The 19,308-nt window shown below is 39.4% G+C and overlaps 1 protein-coding gene across 1 annotated transcript in view; it reads right to left on the reverse strand.

The window, feature by feature from the left end:
• Positions 1-19,308, reverse strand: part of LOC146145266 (protein bicaudal C homolog 1-like) — a 48,116-nt gene that overhangs the window by 5,770 nt on the left and 23,038 nt on the right. Inside the window, exons 6-21 of the mRNA XM_083390786.1 lie at positions 18,821-18,874; positions 18,165-18,353; positions 17,648-17,692; positions 16,967-17,071; positions 12,400-12,495; positions 11,815-11,958; positions 10,076-10,268; positions 9,720-9,850; positions 7,675-7,842; positions 6,613-6,807; positions 5,838-5,966; positions 4,232-4,316; positions 3,123-3,221; positions 2,271-2,445; positions 1,665-1,782; positions 501-689 (exon numbers count right to left, since the gene is read on the reverse strand). Of these exons, the coding sequence (XP_083246912.1) occupies positions 501-689; positions 1,665-1,782; positions 2,271-2,445; positions 3,123-3,221; positions 4,232-4,316; positions 5,838-5,966; positions 6,613-6,807; positions 7,675-7,842; positions 9,720-9,850; positions 10,076-10,268; positions 11,815-11,958; positions 12,400-12,495; positions 16,967-17,071; positions 17,648-17,692; positions 18,165-18,353; positions 18,821-18,874 (2,115 nt within the window). The remainder of the gene's footprint in view (positions 1-500; positions 690-1,664; positions 1,783-2,270; positions 2,446-3,122; positions 3,222-4,231; positions 4,317-5,837; positions 5,967-6,612; positions 6,808-7,674; positions 7,843-9,719; positions 9,851-10,075; positions 10,269-11,814; positions 11,959-12,399; positions 12,496-16,966; positions 17,072-17,647; positions 17,693-18,164; positions 18,354-18,820; positions 18,875-19,308) is intronic.

Below are 19,308 nucleotides of genomic sequence, written 5' to 3' on the forward strand. Positions count from 1 at the left end.
AACTGATTTTTAAACGTAAAAGTTTAATGGGTTGATTTATATCAGTAGAGACAGACTGCATGTTTCAACGGTGTGAAGAGGATTTTAGACTGCGCTATTCAGATTTTGAGAAAGAGAAAAAAGAGTATTCAGATTTTTTTGAGAAGAGGATTCTAGAACGCGCTATTCAGATTTTGAGCCCGGATATTGATCGCACAGAATAATATTTAAACTTTAGGCTTTGCAATACGATCTTGGAATCTAAACAAAATCTAAGTTTCATGCTGAGTTGTTTTATAAGCAAGAGGTGACGTCGACCTGATAGAGCCTAAAAACTGAGTTCGGGTACGATTATGTAAATTTGACCTTTCCGTGTTACACCAGCATATTCGAAGGCAAAAACGGGAAAATGGCTTAAAGGAGATGGCCTTTTGCAAGGCGAGCAAACGATAGTGCGTTTGGCAGTCCGAAAGACTCACAAAAGTGGTTTGAGAGTTCGCTTTATCAACCGAAATCGCTACCTCGTAGGTGGTGGCCAGCTGCTGCTGGTACTTGGCCTCCTTAGCCTTCTTCAGTTCCTGTACAGGCATCGAGTGCGAAAAGTAAAGTCCCGACCAGGTGTCTGTGGGCGTTCGCACTTCGGTGGCCACCGGCTGGTGTCGCATCGCCTGGTACGCCTTCTGACGCCAGTTCTCGTAATCGCTGTCGTTCTGAAGGAAGAGAAAAAAAATTGTAACATTCAAAGACGCGTATTTATGTAAAAACAGAAGCATTGGGCCTATGGGTTTCGCGTTGGCCAACGTTAGCGGTGTTCGGTGGACAATGTAATTGTAAATTTTGGAGTTGTACAGTTAGTTGATATCGTTGAAAAATGCAAATATGGGGAAAATCCGCATTTAAATGAACACTATAGTTAGACACGTTCTGTTGTAAAAAAAACTAATATTGGGCATATTGGTTTTGGGTTGGCCAATGCTAGGGGTGCTCGATGGACATTGTAATTGCATACAGAGTTTTAGAGTTAGCTAATATCGTTAAAAAATGCAAACACGGGAAAAACTCCTCCTTTAAATAAACAATAGTTTTTTAATTATGAAAAACATAGGCCTAAGGCCTTTTGGTTTCGCGTTGGCCAATGTTAGCGGTGCTCGGTTGGAATTGTGCATGTAACTATATATTTGCAGTTTTACTGTTAGCCAAAATCGTTCGGTCTTTTACGATTTCATTCAAAAATGGAATCAATCTGTGTGTAAACTTTGACCTTGACAATTTACAGAGCCTTTCAGTATTCTGTTGGACCGCTGTCCATGACCAGTACGATTATAAAAGGATCAAAAGCTTTAACCTTTGGGTTTGTGGTGTTGGTTAGTAGGCCAAATTAAACTACGACCTATGGAAAAAAAATTTAAGGTGATAAAAGTCCAAGCATCTCCATTTTTAACTATATAAAATGGCGTATCTTTATGGAATCCAAAACCATTGGCAGGTTTCTGCACATGTTTTTGACTTTCTGTATATGTGTTTGACTCACTACGTTTTTGAATTTTTTATTAATTTTATTATTACTTTGCTATTATATGCCAGTATAGGCTAAATATACATTCCTTTAAAAAATGTATGACCCTGGTTTTACTCGGGTTTTTATTGAAACTTTTTTTTTTTTATTGTTACTTTTAACTACTCACCAGCGGCGAGTGCGCCGATTTGGGAAAATTCTCGAAGCCGGGCGGAGGCGCTCGAGTCGAGTCTCCGAAGTACTCGGTGAGTTCGCGCAACTCGCTCTCACTCGGCGTCTCGGTGGCACTGCGAGTAAAAAAGACGTGATCAAAACAGATATGTTTACCACTTTTTGAAATGTCCTACACTTGACAAAAATATATGTTTCAAACAATAATGCCTTTAAAAAATAGCTTGTGTTGGCATCTTTTGGTAAAAATATTTTTTACAATAATATTGTCATCATACGTCCTATTTTTTAATCTTACAATAAACAATAAGATCCCCAACTACATACATGTTTTTAAGAGGAATATAAACTCTATGCAAGCCACAGTATTTTTAAATTTACCAAAATACGTACATTACTGTATTTTCATCTGCGCGCGTGTTGAACCAAAAAAGGAAATATATCCAGTCACGAAAAACAGTAACCCAATTCGTCTGTGATATTTAGTTGGGGTCTTATAACTCAGAAAAAAAACTCAAGCATAAACGGAAAGGTAACTAACCTATACAGACATTCGTATAAACAAAAACAAACAAAAAAAGAAATAACAACAACAGCAATGTACCCATGATAGTGGTTCTTGCGTTCTTCGGCCAGCGCCACCATTCTCTGTTCTTTGGCGCGGTCGGGGTGCAAGTACGGTCCGCTCGGCGAGTTTTGGAGATGACGAAGCGCCGCTTGCAACTCGATCGAAGAGGCCGAAGAAGAGGGACTCTTGTGCATCGAGATCACTTTGGTAGCTGAAAGGGCGATAAAGGGTTAAACAGGAAAATAAAAAACACACTACACCGAGTCTATTTGTCCCATTCAAACTACATGTCTTCGTATGAGAGTAATCGTATGACGGAAACGCATAATATAAAAGAAAAATGTTACGTGACTGGGTCAATTTGTCCCATGTACTTTTAAACTACATGTCTTCAAAGGAGAGTATTCAATACATGTCACGGGCACGTTTGTTTTAAAAGAAAAAATATTACGTGTTTTCTTAGACAGGTGTCGGAAATATTTGTCAAATTTGGATCGCCACTACAACGCTGTATTTTTTTATATTCATGTGCATTGTGGGTAACAATTACCATTTGCTATTTAGCAGACGACAATGGCACATCAGAAAACAGTTCCCTAAGATAAACTTTCAGTACGAAAATTTGTCAAACTTGGCTAAAAATAGGAACTTTGCATTCAATACAAGTCAAGTCAACACTGGCCCTTTTCGGTTTGTATTTTTATACGGATAACACCCTTAAAACGGTTTCCAAAAAAAAACACTAAATTAGTTGTCGATTTTTTTCACAAAAAAAACACACTTGCACTAAAATTCTTTGAAGCGCCATTAAAACCAAATTAATGGTAAACAAAAACGAATAAAATATATAAGAGTACAAGCTCGTTTCCATGACAAGAAAATACGTACATCCATCAGGGGACGGTACACGAACATCGCCGATTCTCTCAGATAGAACAGACATCGGGGAGTTTCGATCGCTGCCTGGAGGAGTGTTCTTCGGAATCCCTGACAAACCGAGTCAAATGAAGGGTTGTTTCAGTGCTCAATTATAATGGCACCAGATTATATTATATTATATTAGTTGCTCGAGTGACCGCCATAGGAACGCATTTATCGTAACCTTTACTATGCAACAATCGAAAACATACTTAAAGGGTTCCAAATAAGGTAAAATTTTGGCGCAGTTGTAACAAATGATTTTCTTTGTTCGTTCCGCAAAATAGAATCGAACAAATGTATTTCATACAAAAAGGCAACGGAAACCGTGTACCACTTATTTTGTTTGTGCTTCGGGAAGTGTGTTTAATGGAAAACGTGAGAGCGTGGTTAAGTACCAAAGTATAAATATAGTTGATTCATAGCGCGAGTATAGTTGCCTTTGAAGTGCACAATGATGAACCGTAGAAAATATTTGATTCGATGTGTTGTTTGATGTACAAAGAAAGTGATTCGTCAGCACAAATAAGCAAAGTCCTCCCGACTATTTAACGTTTTTGCTACGTTATGTTCTGTAAGAACTTCTGGGCGATTTTGGGCATTAAAACGGGAAGTACATCGACCCACAAAACTGAATGGCCCCTTTTTGTAAGATAATTTTCCTATTATAATTTGTGTTGTCTTCTTTTGAGTAGCCATTCTATTATCAAAAAGGGGGGTTTCGTATATTGTACGCCGTTAATGACAATGTCATTTTACCAACTACAGCAGGAAACATGTTTGAGTAACAGTTTATTGTGGAAATTATATGCAAGTGTTTAACATCGTGTGGACCAATTAAACGTATAGAAACACAAAAATATGATTATGCTACTTTAGACCCACGAGAAAGAGATATGTCAACATATAACAAAACATTGCCCGTGATTTGGTGTGAGGAGATTTCATACGTTATTTTTGGGAGAAAAACATTTTACAACTGTGAACCAATAAATGTAAACGAGTCTTCATGCAAGATTATATGTACTCTAGTTGCATCTTAATTATTACATTATAACTGCAGCAAACAAACGACTCACTGTTTCTGCTGGCGCTTGATACTTGCAAAAAGACCTTATTGACGATGTCCATTCCGTCGGGCAACGAATGACGCTGGGCTTGGCTCTGCGACAAACAAACGAAACGTTATTCACCTTTTATTTTTATATTTGAAAAAAAAGTATTTTTTTACAAAATATATATATTTTTTGAGGCAATTTTTGTTCTTGTGGCATACAGATGTCAATTTTCAACCCAGTCATTTTTTCACTTGAAAAAAAAAACATTTGGTCATCTCTTAAAACAGCATAGACAAAGCGGAACTTTATCCCAAAATCACCAGCGAATTTTAACAGGTTTCTTTTGTATTACGGAATTTGTTGGCGATGTGGTTTTAAACGTGATATGGGATAGTCTAACCTCGGTAAGAAGTTATAACAAACCACTATACCTTTTTGGTATTTTAACGTGTTTACACCGCTGAACACAACCATCGAAGCATGTTGGCTTTACACGACTTTTCAAGAACTTTTTACAAGGCCTTGTGTCACGAACGTAGGCTGAACTGACTTGAAAATATGTCGTCCAGTATTCGACACAAACAAACCAACGGTAATCTCATGTCGTCTTAACATAGGTCTGCCCAAAGCGACGGTTTTGCATTCATAAACAAAAGCTTGATCCAAATTGCAAGACGCTCGGTTTGATCGCGAGACAAAATATCGGCGTATGTATGTAAGGGATTTTTCAGGATTTATACGATAACTTAATAAGAATATCAAAGCCCATACAGAAGTAGGTATCATTTTGAACGTTTCGAATAACTCTTTATTCATTTTCAACATCATGTTCAACCATTATGCTCCAAAGTTTATTGCCAGCCACTATACGATAACTCTTTTTGCAGAAAAAAATGTGTATATTGGAGTGTTATTAACATCTCTACAACAGTGGTTCTCTTTTTTTGCGACGCCTTTAGGAACGTCAACAAGCGATGGGAATTTCACTGATTTTGACCATTTTTTTATTTCTTGGTTGGTTTGTTTCAAAAAATTTTAATCAATTGCTTTATTCATTTGTTACACTAAGTTACAAATAATCGGGATATAACTAAAGTATAAGCATTAAGCATATTATTACCGCAATAGGGTTTTTTCAACTGTGTTTAAACAAAACGGATTTTTTCTTCGACGCCTTTGGAAAATAAAAACGACGCACCAGGGCAACATTTGTTCTACAAAAAAATATTTCTAACTGCTCTTATTATGTTGTTTAAGCGGGGTGAGATGAAGCTATAGAAATAAAAAACCCGCGGGCAGTAAATAGGAGAAAACAACCCGACATTTTGTAAGGAATACTTACTAACGTATTAATGACGAAAATAATCATTTAACCATATAGTAAAAAGGATTAAAAACACTTGAGAAGAATATCACGAAGATTCTTAAGTTCAATATTTGGCAACAGTAGGAATAAAAAATTCCTGTAAAAATTGACCGTTTTTAAGTAGCCTTAACAAGCACGTCTAGTTTTAGCCAACTTAAGTTACCAAAAGTTTTGTCCCCTCGTACCACAATACAGCGTATCAGGCCGAAAACAAACAAAGACGCCAACTAAATTGTATCGCTGTTAATCTGTCTAACTTACAGCCGCCGCAGTTTCATCCCTGTGATTGGTTAGAAGCTGTCCCATGCTGTGACGATGAGGAAGCACCTTGTCCGAGTTGCCCTTGTTGAAGGAGCTGTTGGCCGATAGGTTACCGCCGTTGCGACGAACCTTAAGGTTAGAAAAAGCGTTTTATTGTGGGGCACGAAAACACGCTAAAATCATTTCGAACAGAGCGTGAAAACTAATGGATCCGATCCGATACTGAAGTCTCTATCGGTGTACAGGAATATATTTATAACACAAAGGCTTACACAAGTGGATTCATATCTTATTCAAATATAATCCAAAACAATGTTATTGAAACAGAAACAGCATCTGTGTAAGGTAAACATCATCACCAAACACACAAGTAACTCATAGTATTAGCTCCTTTGTAAGGACAACTATACAATGTCAAGACCTTTGACCGTTTGACTGCAAGTAATAGAATGCTTTTACAATTAAATAGGGGTTAAATAGGTCTTACATTAAAATGCGCTTTAGTAAACTCACTGCTAATCAAAACGTAGCGTTCGGCACATTATTTTGGGTCATGTTTTATAGAGATTGCGCGCAGATTCGATGCAAACAGAGATCGACAATGACAAGATCACCTTTTTTTAAGTTACGAAAAATGACTATAGCGGGCATTGGATGTCACATAAAACGTTCAAACAACGAAAATGGGTACAACATGTATAATATAGGTATCAGAACATTGTACTTTATGCGCAAGAATTTTTCTTCGCTTACAAATTTTGAGAACGCGTCTTACCTCCATAAGGTGTCGCTGTATGCCACGCACGTTGTCGTCGAACTGGGTGGGTGTGGTGGGGCTACCCTCGCCCCCTCCAGAGGTGGGGTAGTAATTTCCGTTATTGTCGCGATCTTGAAGTTGCTGTTGTTGTTGTTGTTGTTGTTGTTGTTGCTGACGAACCATGTTGTTCTTTTGAATAAATTGCTTTGCCACCTGCATCGGTTCAGGTTTAGTTACAGAAACGGATGCAACAAATAGGTGATATTTTGTATTAGCAACGCATTGGTGTAATGGTTAAGGCAGCTTTTTTATGGTGAACGATTTTATGTCTGCTTAAGGCAACACGTCTCCGGTAAAGTTAGCAATTCCGTGAACTTTAAATGAGACGAGCCCGCAACTATTTTTTTTTTCATTTTACAGTAAATTTTGTTTTGGTTTCCAGCTTGTTTTTGCTATTATTGTTATTTTTAACTCCGCAGACTCCGCAGCCCTGTTATTGTGTACTAACACCAAATTCGCATTACGCAGCCCTGCGAGTCTTTCGAACATGTTCACAGCTCATTTGGTTGGGGTGTGTATTTATTTGGTGTTTAAAGCACGCAAATCCACATTGTTTAGTTGACATTGTGTATTTTTTCAACACAAAGGGAAGTCCTCGGGTTTTACCCATCACCGCGTCATTTGAAAAATGGCACTTTTTTCATAGCAACACAGCAATTATTTTTCCATAATGCGTAATTCAGTTTTTTAAACGTTTATAATACAACTTTTTCGAACCTCAAACTCAAGTTCCAATATGAAGTAAAAACGCATTTTTTTCCTAACCGATATGTGCCTCAAAAAACAGCCACATCCCTGCTGATATGTCTTTTTTTACTCTTGTTGTAAACAAAGGAAACAACTAAACTAATAAAAGTGGAAAACAAAGTTCTCCAAACTTGTACAGCTTCTGGGTTGTTACGTCACCAAACCTGGTTTGCGCAACTTTTTTGTACAACGTCATACATATAATAGAAGCATTCCTTCAAAACCCCAAGTTGTGAGAAAACGCGGCATTTCTTTATACTTCTCTGCCTATACCTGCAACGGTGACGGGTCCATCTCGTCCTCCTGTTTGTTGTGCGACGGCGGAGAGCCGGCGATGCTGCTTGCCCGACTAGCGTTGGCCGAAGCCGCGGCGGCCTGAGCGTTAATTTGGGCCAGTAGAAGGTGCTGCTGCTGTTGGGCGTGAATTGCGGCTACCGTCGCCTGGAATAGAAAGGGAAAAAGTCGGTTAAACTTAAAGCTTTAACGCACATTTAGAATAGGTTTGATATGACTCTTTCAAGTCGTACACGCGCAGTGAGGTAAAACAGGAGCGTTGGGCAGCTAACCGGTCGGCCTATCCATCCAACGAAGGAAAAGACAGAGAGAAAAAACAGAAAATTTGGAAAAAAACAGTAAATCTTTAGTTGAAACCACGGTTGTGGAGAATGAGCCTGACACAGGAAACTCGACGCATCCAGTTAATTTCAGAGATCGATCGATATCGCTTTTTCGTGCCGAAACTGATACCCGCTTTTTTACATTATGGGTATACGGAAATATCGGTCAACCTCAAGGCAATTTAACAAGGGGACGGAGTTAGTTAATCTGAACGGAGTCTGATGTGCGACTGGAGTAAGACTGAAGTGAGCTTCAAAAGTACGATCGAAACCGACAGGCCGCATACCGCAGCTAATAGAGGTCTAATAGCATGAGATGGACTATTTTAATAATATAGTGGGATAAGAGTTATGTGACCATATTTCCACAAAATTATCGTATGACAGAAAACGGCTTTCAATGTTCGAATTAAATAAATACACACTTGTTTTGATTTTTCTCAATGTTCAAGGCTTAGGTCGTAGATTCCTGAAATTGGAGATATTCCTGAAATTGGCCCTTTTGGGCACGGTATTTTGCAAACTTCGTTGAGTCGTTAGCGAAAGTTTTACAATGACACTCTTTCGTATCAACTGTACTAGCTGGTTGGATGCATTTCTTATAAGCAAGCTGTGTCGCTAAAATGTTAAGAAATTTAAACTGCGCGCCATGAGGTTGCGCTAACGTCGGAAAGTTAGATCTTGTCAATGCTTTACTGACGCGTATTTAAACAAGTAAAGCCGTAGGATTAATAACTCAAGTTTTACTTGATCATTAAATTGTCCGCTTTTTACTTTACGCAGAAACCGGCTTGTTTCACACGGTTTGACCACAGAATAAAAAGCTTACAACAATATAAAAAAATAACCTACAGAGGGGCCGAGTATACACAAGCGTCTTTACATCGCACTTGAAAAAACGACCATTAGGCATCCGTAATCTCGCGGTTCCGGTCGGTCAACTGTGTGTACGGGAATATTTTCCCACGGCTGACTTCGCTTTAAAAAAAAATTGAACTCGCGCTTTGCGAGGTTGTTTTCGCGAAAAGGGCGGAGTTATTCTTTTCCCGTGGGCAAAAAAATTAATGGGGTAAACAGGGAGCGTCGTGGTCCGCAAAGTCGTCGACTCATGTTAAATGAAGCGCGGAAAGCCCGACGATACTTTTCCCGACGCTTTTCTTCTCACAGAGGCGACGGTCCGTGCCGGTGCCAAAGGGGTAAATCGCGCGCCAACAGCAAAATTCCCGCGTCTATTTTCGTCCAAATCGCTGCCACAACACGATTGACGGGGTTTCACAAGTTTGCGAAGTTGCGATGGCGAATAAAACGTCGCCGTTGAAGCAACCCTTTATTATTACAGATTGCCGCTCGTTTTGGGGAAGCATCCTTGTTTTTATCTGTTTTTTGGGATTAAATGGGTTCAATTTAGCAACGTCCCGAAACAGGTCTTTAAAATGAGCCAAAAAAAAGGAGTGATATAGAAACTTTGAAATGAACAAATGGGCACCGCCTAAAGCCCTAAAAAGTTACTTTTCATATGTTATGGTCTCAAGTTTCTCAACAATTTCGGAACACGATTGTCTTTAGTTGGATTCCAGGATAGTCTGGATATTTCCAGAATCACACAAAAAGTGTGATCTGATAATGACAGGGACCATTTCAAGTCTTACTGGGGGTACCTTAAAGCAAATATAAACGAAAAGCGTAAAAAAAGCGTATTACCTGTTGCGACAGTGGGAATGGGCTAGGAGAGGGGCTCGGCATGGGGCTGTTGGACCACCCTGTCCTCATTAGGGGTCCGGTAGGCGTGGCGGGTCGGGGTACAACCGTCACCCCGTTCGGGGGAATATAACCTGAAAATGGAATTAACGTAACTCAAGATATACAACACATTTTATTGAATAAGTATAACCTTTGAGTGTATGCGTAAAAATGCCTAGGTTTTGCTGTTTTGCTATTTTTTGTTTGAAAATCAGTGAGAAGAAATTGTTTTTTTATTATATTCTCGGCATAACCTTTGATTGGCAAATTTATTCCGAAATCATTAAAAAGAAAACTTATTTTTATACAAAACTTACTGATTAGCCTGGGCGACGGGGTCAGAATGATCGGCGGTGCGGGCCCCACACTGTTTGATGACGTCAGAGTTAGTGCCGGGGGTGAGGCGGGGGGCGGCGGGGTCTTGAGTCCGGTCGAGTTGAGCTTAAGCAGCTGTCGGCGGGCCTCGAACATGTTGTAGATGTTGCGCTCAACGCTCTTGACGATCACCGACTGTACAGTATTACGTAACAATGGGTAAGTTGCAACGCTGAGAGAAGAGCCGACTGCCGCGGAGTGTATATAAGACGGGAGGGACGCGTTGGTTTCGGGTTTTCCCCGACAAATTCGTGAACGAACGTGAAAAGAAACAGGACTTGAAATTATAGTTGGAATATGGATGTTACAGCGTTGGAAATGTGTTAAGCCACCACAATCGCAGGGGCGGGCAATGGTTTCAAATAGGATGCACACTAGGAAATTTCGTATGTGGAACTTAAAATAAAAAAACGACAAGCAATTTGCATTATAGTACTCGAACTGGGCAGAAAATATAGTTTGGGAGGTGGAGAGATCTATAGTTCCGCCCCGTTGGAGAGCAATGCATCCATATGTTGTAAAAAAGTAAAATGCTTTACAAATGTAATTTTTTTAACTACTTAATTGAAAGCCAAGTTTTTACTTTTGTGTGCGAAGCTGACTTTTACAGTGACGATTTTCAGTAAAAAAAAACGATTTACGTCCGCGGATGTCTCAAATTTGGCGCGGAAATGAACGAAAAAATGTTTCATGGAAAATCGTCGCGGGGATTAAACTGCTTGGTAAGCCGTACTCATCCCGTCAGCCTTATTTTCCCACGCCTGTTGTAAAATGTTAAATGGCTGAACACACAAAAATGCCAGAAATGGATAATTTATCAATCACTCAACGGATTCTTAAAGGTTTTAAAGGGTTAGTAGCAAACAGCCCCTAACGGTGAGTCATCGCAGAAAAAAAATCAACTATATTTAAAGCAAACCGCTTTAGAATTCGTCGGCCGAGGTCAACAAGCAGTAATTTTAAAGCAAGTGGCAACAGCAATGAAATGCTTAGTTCCAGTTTGGAGAGCCGCGTAATGACTTTCGAAAACCGCGCAAAGTGCCAATCCGAACGTTGGTAATTGAAATTTCGGTCAATGCGGTTCTCGATAATGTCCAGGCACCGTAATAGGGGTGCGTTGGGGTGAGACGGTGGCGGGGTGATTTGGGGGTCGGCTGAGGCTTCGTGAGAGTGTATATTTTGCAAGGTGGAAACAACGAAACAGCACAAAAAAGTATTCTTGGCCGAAAACAGAAACGAATGGTAAAAATAGATAATTTAAATCTTAGACTTCTGGTCCAGCCTAATTACTTAAATAATCAACAGGAAAATTCAAACTCGTGGCGACATTTTCGAATCTGGAAGATTTTTAAAGCCTTTTGGCCATCGCACACAACACATTTATATGTCTCGTATTGTATTTTGTAACAAATGCACTAACATGTCCTTTACAATCATAACGGCCCAACGCGATATAGCATAACAATTCATAGTCGGGCACCAAAATTACTTTCGCTGATTGAAGTTAGTTCCCTGTATTATAAGTGTCTGTTTTTAAATTAAAAAGTCCCATTTACGTCCTACCCCTCGTAAAATATAAGGAAGAATATTAGCCCTATAACGGAAAGTACGGCAACATTGCCGCGGACTTTTTGTGGCTTTGAAGCACAGCTTACGAAAAAATCCCACAACAGTCCTATACCTTGCTCGGCTGTTTTGGCTTAAGTTTGATGCTGATGAAAACGTCGAGGGACTCCATGAGCTGGTTGTTCCTGGTGGCTTCCTCGGTTGCACTTTGCAGCTCCTCCTGTTTCATGTCGAACATCAGGACAAGCGGAAGACAGCCCTTGGGGGGAAAAAGCGGTCGTGAGTTAAGGAAAGTTTGCAGAGGTAAAGCACTGTTTGATTTTGCGCTCGTATCCCATCGAGGAAATTTAAGAGACCGAGATAAAATGTTATAGGGTGTTTTTTGACGCGGTCGTCATCAGTCGTATAATGGGGCATCAAGATGTAACTACTGCAATTTTATTTTTTGTCTCATAAGAGAAAGGATACTTGATAATAAATTGCAAAGCCAATTGGAAAGCTACATAACAGTCCCGAGCATAGTGTACCCAATATAAGATACTCTTTTGTAAAATAGAAAAATATTGGGCAGATTTCTGTTCAGTGTTCCAGGAGAACCCTGATTTCTCTCAAGGGGAAACATGTTGCGCGGTTCTAAAGTGTTCTGTATAATTGACTTAAAAAATGTTTAAAAAAAAATAGATTATAACAACACGCTTACCATGAGTCTCTGACGCGCCATCACCACAGCTTCAATTGGACCAGTTACGTATATCGTGCTCTTCTTCGGTACACAGTTCGGATCGGGAAAGCGAATCTGGATAAAACATGCAAAACAATGGTGACGTTAGTGAGAAATATACTGCGGCTTATTCATGCGAGATTGCATGACGAATCAAAATACAAAATCATTTATCACTGTGTTTTGGAAGATTTCAGCACAAAACTTCCCACAACGGGAATAGCACAATATGCACTGATAGTGGTAAAACGGGGAGTTCCAAACCAACAAGTGACTAAAGACAAAACAGATTTATGACAGTTTTGTAGAGATGACGCACTGCCAAAATTAACCTTGACGGAATTACGCAAAGACGATGCCAAACGAAACCAAAATTAAAATCGTCGTTAAGGGGATAAAACGAGTTGCTTTGTTTTTCGTATCTCCTAACGTAAGGCGCTCACAAATGAAATGTGGGATTACATAAGCAGAATAACGATACATAACGGCGTATAGCCGGCGGCGATAAAAGGCCGACATCTAGTTTCGAGACTTGTTGATTTGCTAGTTTACAAGCATATTACCATTTCGTACAGTCCAGACTTTAGTTTTAACCTACAGGTTTGCGCTTTTGCGCCTAAACTAGACCAAGAAAGCACATAACCGCATATTTACCACGCTTAACCTTTAAAAAAACATGGTTAAATCGTGGTGAAAAGTTCCAGCCTATCTACAACAGCCAATGTTGCCGCTACAGCCACGTTAACGGGCCAGCCGCAGAGTCGGGGAAAAAACGCGCTAGGTATTTTATCGCATCTCGGTGTCTTGGCTGCGCTTGTCGTCGTTATAATTCGCGGAAAAAGGAAGACAATGGGACTAGTAGGAAGCCTGACCACAATCGAGCCAAGCCGAGCTAAGCTTACAGCGCCGCCGGCGTAAAACGCACAATTATGCTTTGCCGTGAACTGAAAGTTTACACATATTATCCGCGCGCGGAAAGTTAGGTAACACTTGTGACGATACAATAATGCAACGTATCAAAGATTTAAGCGCAACAAACGTGTATTTGCTGTATTCCTGCTGTCTTTCGAAACAAATACTCTGGTTTAAGAAAAGCTGCAACGTATAATGTAGAACACATTTCTTTGAATAAGCTGTTCTGCTGTTGGTGGTTCTAAACAAAATTCACACGCCATGAATAAGTACGTTTCTTCGGCAAAAGGAAATTAATTAAAAGAAATAACAAAACAAAGGCTGTAGTTTCTCAAGTAATTTTTTTTTTTAGGTTTCTTGTTGTTACAAACAACATGTTTTGGATGGAAAATAACCTAACCCGATAAACCACCGTGGTAATGTGTAAATAGATTTCGTTTTTTATTACACATGCGCAAGAATTGTTTATCAAAAACAATGAACCGTCATTGTTTTATGTGGAGCGGGTAATTTTAGCCGAATAAGTTGCCAACCTTTAAAGATACTCTCTTATCTTTATTTCACATGTGTAAATAATCACTCGACTCGACCTATCCTTTTAAGGTTGTGCTTGTCAAACGTGCCAACATAACCTGGAAAATTTAATATTTTTGCTATTCAACATTTACTCTGGTTTGTTCGGTTCGGTTTGATCCCTTTGTGCGGTTTATACAATTTCGGAGAAGTTTTAGTGAATAAAGTAAGTTTCTATCAGTGTGTCGTGAGCGCTACCCAACGTTCTAGGCATTACAATTGGGTTTAAATTTTAAAAAGAAATTCACATTAGGTTAAGTAAAGTGGATTTGTTCTTGAATTGACCAGGATGAATTGACACCAAGATGCACATGACAACTGTTTACACGTAGGTTACACCTGGTCTGATTTCAATCGGTTTATAAAAACAGTCCTAAATCAGTTTATAAAAACTGAGATATCCTTCGTCGTGCCCAACAGTTGTTCTCAACCTCGCATGAGTGGTGGACCCTTTCATGAGCTCTAAACACTTTGTGCCATCTTGCTTAGGTTTTCCTATAATGCGTCTTTAAACGTTACAAGGAGCCCTATAAAGTTTAAATGAGAATATTGTTTTAAATAACTCTGTGGAGTTATTTCAAACGTTAAAATGACATCCACTTCTGTATGGGCTTTGATATTCTTACTACCCCATTTCGCATTTTTGTTTTGTTGAAAGCTTAGCAACGCTTGGTGGGAATGAGCGATTGCACATCAACATATAACATTACACAACACATGCGGACACGGTAAGCTCATGGATCGAACAGGCAATCTTTTGGAAAAAAACGAAAAGGCAGCCGGTCGAAAGGCGCTTCGACATCTCGAAAGCAAATAAACCTGGATAAATAACTAGTGCTGTCGACAGCAATTGCTTGACAAGCATCACAATCCGAAGAAATTTTGCGAAAACAAGGTTTTGACAAAAGGCTAATGCGGTTTCGGCAATGGCAACAAATTTGGCGCACAAGCCCCGATCCCAACTACACGTCGCATTTACCCCAAACAAAATTTTCTTTTTTTCATTATCTGTAAGTTTTCCATACTTAATATGGCGAAACGCATATTTAATAATATACTTTTAGGACCCTGCCAGTGGGATCGGGGTTATATAAATACACGACTAGGCAAAACTACGTTTCTCGGACGAATAGTTTTCAGTAAATAGGTATGACGTAATTTATTACTTGAATTCGTTAATTATTGCTGATGGTAATAAGGTGAAAATATTTTTGATATTCGCGAATCACATTCCTTAGGATAAGTTTTTATTTTAAATAATTAATAACGGCTTTTAATATTTTTCGTATATTGGAAAATCATTTAAATCAAAAAAACTAGTAAAATTTGTATACGTAGTCCGATCACCCATTTAAACCTGATCAAATTTCTAAACCTTATAGTAAAAAAACAGAAATATTTAGAATTGCCCAAACGCATTAAATTAGGCTATCCGAAAATAGATAATTAATTCAAATGACAAAAACTAACCAACGGCGTGTAACTTAAACGCGCACAACAGTATTTGAGTGGCATAAAAAATATCCCGATCTCAATGGCAATAACAAACGCGAGCGGAATATGACGATGTTCGCGCGTTAGCCGTAAACATCAGGCCGTCAAAGGCCCTTGTCCTCGCCTGTGAAACGTAAACACGGCAGCATATTGACGAACCTTTTGCCGCGGAATGAAATCTATCCCCTGGTTTGTCGCATAAACCCATTATAAAGTGTGAAACGGTTTCCCGGCGGCTGCCTGGGCACGACAAAGGCCTTGGTGTCGAATAACCGAGCGACTCTTTCTATCGCAAGACTGCCATCTTTGACGGCCTTTCTAAGGTCGGCTGGCACTTTTTTATCCGTCATAATTTTACCACCAGCTTTAGATTGGGAGCAGTAGTCCCGATTTTTTTATAGCCTGTGACAAAGTGAAGAAAATATTGGCGGCACAATTTCTGCAAAACAATAATTTTAGAACGTGACAGTCGCCCTTATATTGCGCAGCCAAAATCTCGCATGCCTGTATTCGATGAAAGGTGGATTATTTTTTTAAATTACAAAAACGTGACAAAAAATAAAAGGCCAGCTGTTGTAAAGCAACCCGTGTTTTATATCTGGCCCATTGGTGAAAAAAGCAAGGTCTAGTAGTTCGCAAACTGGCCAATAGGTTCAATACTTTTAAACTATACCGTTACAGCAAAGCAAGCCACTTATTTTGGCAACATGGAATCAAAGAAGTTTAAATAAGAGCAAGATGGAGGTGGCGATAGAGATGACAAGTTCCCCTTTTCAACGACAGCTTTAACAGCGGTGTTTACGTTAGATGCAGTTTCTTGATACGGGCCAACGTTTTACCCCAGCATCGCGACACTTTGTAATCTTAAAACCGATTTCAGTGAAAATATTTTCGGTAACTTGACATCACATGTTTACTCTGTTATCGTGGTAAATATTTCCTTTTTAAGGTAGCGCATTCAAGTCAAATATTTCACGTCAAATAATTCCTAGCGCCTTAATACACACTCTTTTTGATAAAACTTGATTTTGTTAGTCTTTAAGTAAAATTCATATCACTTAATCGAACCCTTTGGTGATAACCACAGTTTACCCCTAAACCTTAAAAATCGACATAAATGCGAAGTCGTGGATTTTAGTAAGAAAGACAAAAGGTCTAATATAGCTTTCATAACCGTAAACCAAACGCAGCTCAAGACACGGGTGTCTGCCCTGGGGTAGTAAAAGGGAAAAATGGCCAACTCCGTTAAACGAAAATACACAACCAAATACACTTAAAGCAAACAGAAAATGGCAAACCGCCATGAAAGCAAAAACACATCGCATTAAATCCACATTGGTCAAATCTGAAGGGCACACGTGTTTCGGCGTGCATTGTAACGAACTGGCTGTTGTTTCAGTTGACTACACAACGCGACAATGTGTACTCTGAGATGAGATCATCGGTCGTGCAAGTCAAAAAACAGAATCAAGAGCAACCACAGCAACAACACGTGGCGAGGGCGCTTGCATTCGCTCAGGGTAATCGGGCTGCGTTAAAACAACAAACATATGTGACGAGCCCTCACCTGCGCTCCAGTACGATGCATGATGTGCTTCACGTTGGACGCGTTGCGACCGAGCATGTAGGAATGCTGCTGCGGCGCCACCTCCATCTGCGACACCACCTGAACCTGAAAATCGGGGGTTGGAGGGATTAGAGTGAGTTTCGTGAACAGTTTTCAGAAGTGTTGGTGTGATTTTTTAACTGAAAAACCATTTCAGCATAATCTTGCCCACATTCGAGTTGTTTTTAACCAATTTAACGGTTTATAACAGAGTCAAATCCCAGTCCCAGCCATTGACATAAAAAATTAACTATTAAGTTATATAGGTAAAATGTATTTAAGTGATATAACGCTTAGTATGTGTTTCTACAACAGAATCTTGCCCTCCAACAAAACACATAATGCCGACGATATAATTTCTAAAATTTTATAATAGCTCAAGAAGCACACCGCTTTGAACAAAAATCAGTCAACAAGGTTTAAAAATTTTAATGCAAATATGCATTTCGCCATATAAAGAAATGGCGTCATTACTTTATCTAAATTCGAAAGAATTTCTTCTTTTTGAAATGCGACAGGTGAATTTCCAGGTCAGAGACGAGATAGATCTCTTAGACTTGTTGCGCAATTCTATCCGCAATCGTACTGCTGTCCAATATTAGTGATTTAAGTTTGTGCCACAACAAAAAATAAGCAACTTACCACGGCTCCGCCGGTCAGATGCTGCATCAACTTGATAGTACCCTCCTAAAATGGAACACGAAGATAAAAATTGCATGAAACATATAAATAAAAATGAAAAATAAACCTTAACTTTATAAAGTATATGATCACCATTTATATCTACTGATTTTAAAGAGCTTACAAAGGTTAAGTGAGAAGAGACAGGATTTTAACTGTCGCAAAAACGAAAAAGACAAATAAAAAGACCTTGAGAGAAATCCGAAAAGTAAGATAAAAGGCTATAAACTCGTGTTTCTCAACATTTCACGGGCCCTTCCAAAGGCTTTAAATAGTCGTGAATCACCTGATATTGAACGCAAGTGCCTAGGTTTGTTTCTATAGTCGAACGAAAGATAGTAAATGTAAAGAACGGCAAAGCTGCCAAGTACTTTGCTCGTGATCCCATAAAATCTGTGGGACCCAAGGAAGGGGGTGAGAGCCCCGATTGAGAAACCCTAAACTAGACAAAAAAGCCAAAAAAGGAACAAAGACTAACCACGAGGCCAGAGACGTTGTCGTTTGAACCGCGAACTGTGCAGGTTGTCGTGCAGTAGACCTTAGCTCTCTGCTTGAACTGGACGCTGACGTTGTAGAGCTGCACCAGGTGCTGGATGGGTGACGAGTTGGGGTCGGGGACGGCCCCCGACATGGCAAGGTCAAAGGTCACGACGATGGGTAGAAGCTCCTGAACGATAAAGTGGTATAAAATTATAGGAATGTTACCAACGTTATAGGTTATGTAGAATTTACGAAATCGCTTGAATGACTGATACCGTTGGGGTAGATGTGTTCTGCGTCATCACTACATAAGGATTGCTTCATATCACTTACAACTCTATTATATAAAGATTCGGTGGTAGGGTTAATTGTGTAGTAAATTCGTGTCGTTATAGTATCACCAATAAATCAATCGCATTAAAATTACCTTGAAATCGCTTAAAAATGCGTGTAATGTTGTGTTTAACGGAAACCTACAGGGACTAGAAACATTTGCATCGCTGTAAGAATTGCTTGAAACAGTTGTCATAGCTTGTTCGGTTGCAATTTACTTGGGATTGCTAACAAAAGTTGTTTTAAGAAGGCCAACGTCTTGGGGCCCAAAACGACCTACTTTGACGTAAAATACAAAATGTTGAGAGCCACAGCACTTACCCTGATCTTGGCTCGGGCGCTTTCGACTCCTGACGGCTGACCAGCGATAGATACCTGCAAAAAAATAAAAACTAAGCGGTACGTTCCGAAAGATCAGCACAGGCTGATTTTTTAGTACGAAATTTCCCCCCAAAAAACATTTTTAAATGTGAAGCCTTTAATGTCAGTGTTGAAATGTATTTTATGACTCGACATAGAAATCCAAAAGTTTTTTTTTATGACTCACTGAACAAAACAGGACAGACATATATTGCTTTTAAAATCAAAAACGTCGCTCCGGAACCCATTCGGTTAAAGCAGATATCCTCAACCGGGAAGAATTCCCACCTTAGGGAATTTTCAAGTTGCAAAGGGGAAAAATTATATTTTCACCATAAATCACATTTTAGTTGGGGGTCAAATATATTGATGTATCGCGTAAAGTCAACTTCAAAATCTAAACAATGTAGGTAGTTTTTTTTCAACGAGATAAAACTGCGTCCTCTCTG

Source organism: Ascidiella aspersa, chromosome 5 (genome assembly GCF_963924565.1).
Source record: "Ascidiella aspersa chromosome 5, kaAscAspe10.2, whole genome shotgun sequence".
NCBI classification, from domain to species: Eukaryota; Metazoa; Chordata; class Ascidiacea; order Phlebobranchia; family Ascidiidae; genus Ascidiella; species Ascidiella aspersa.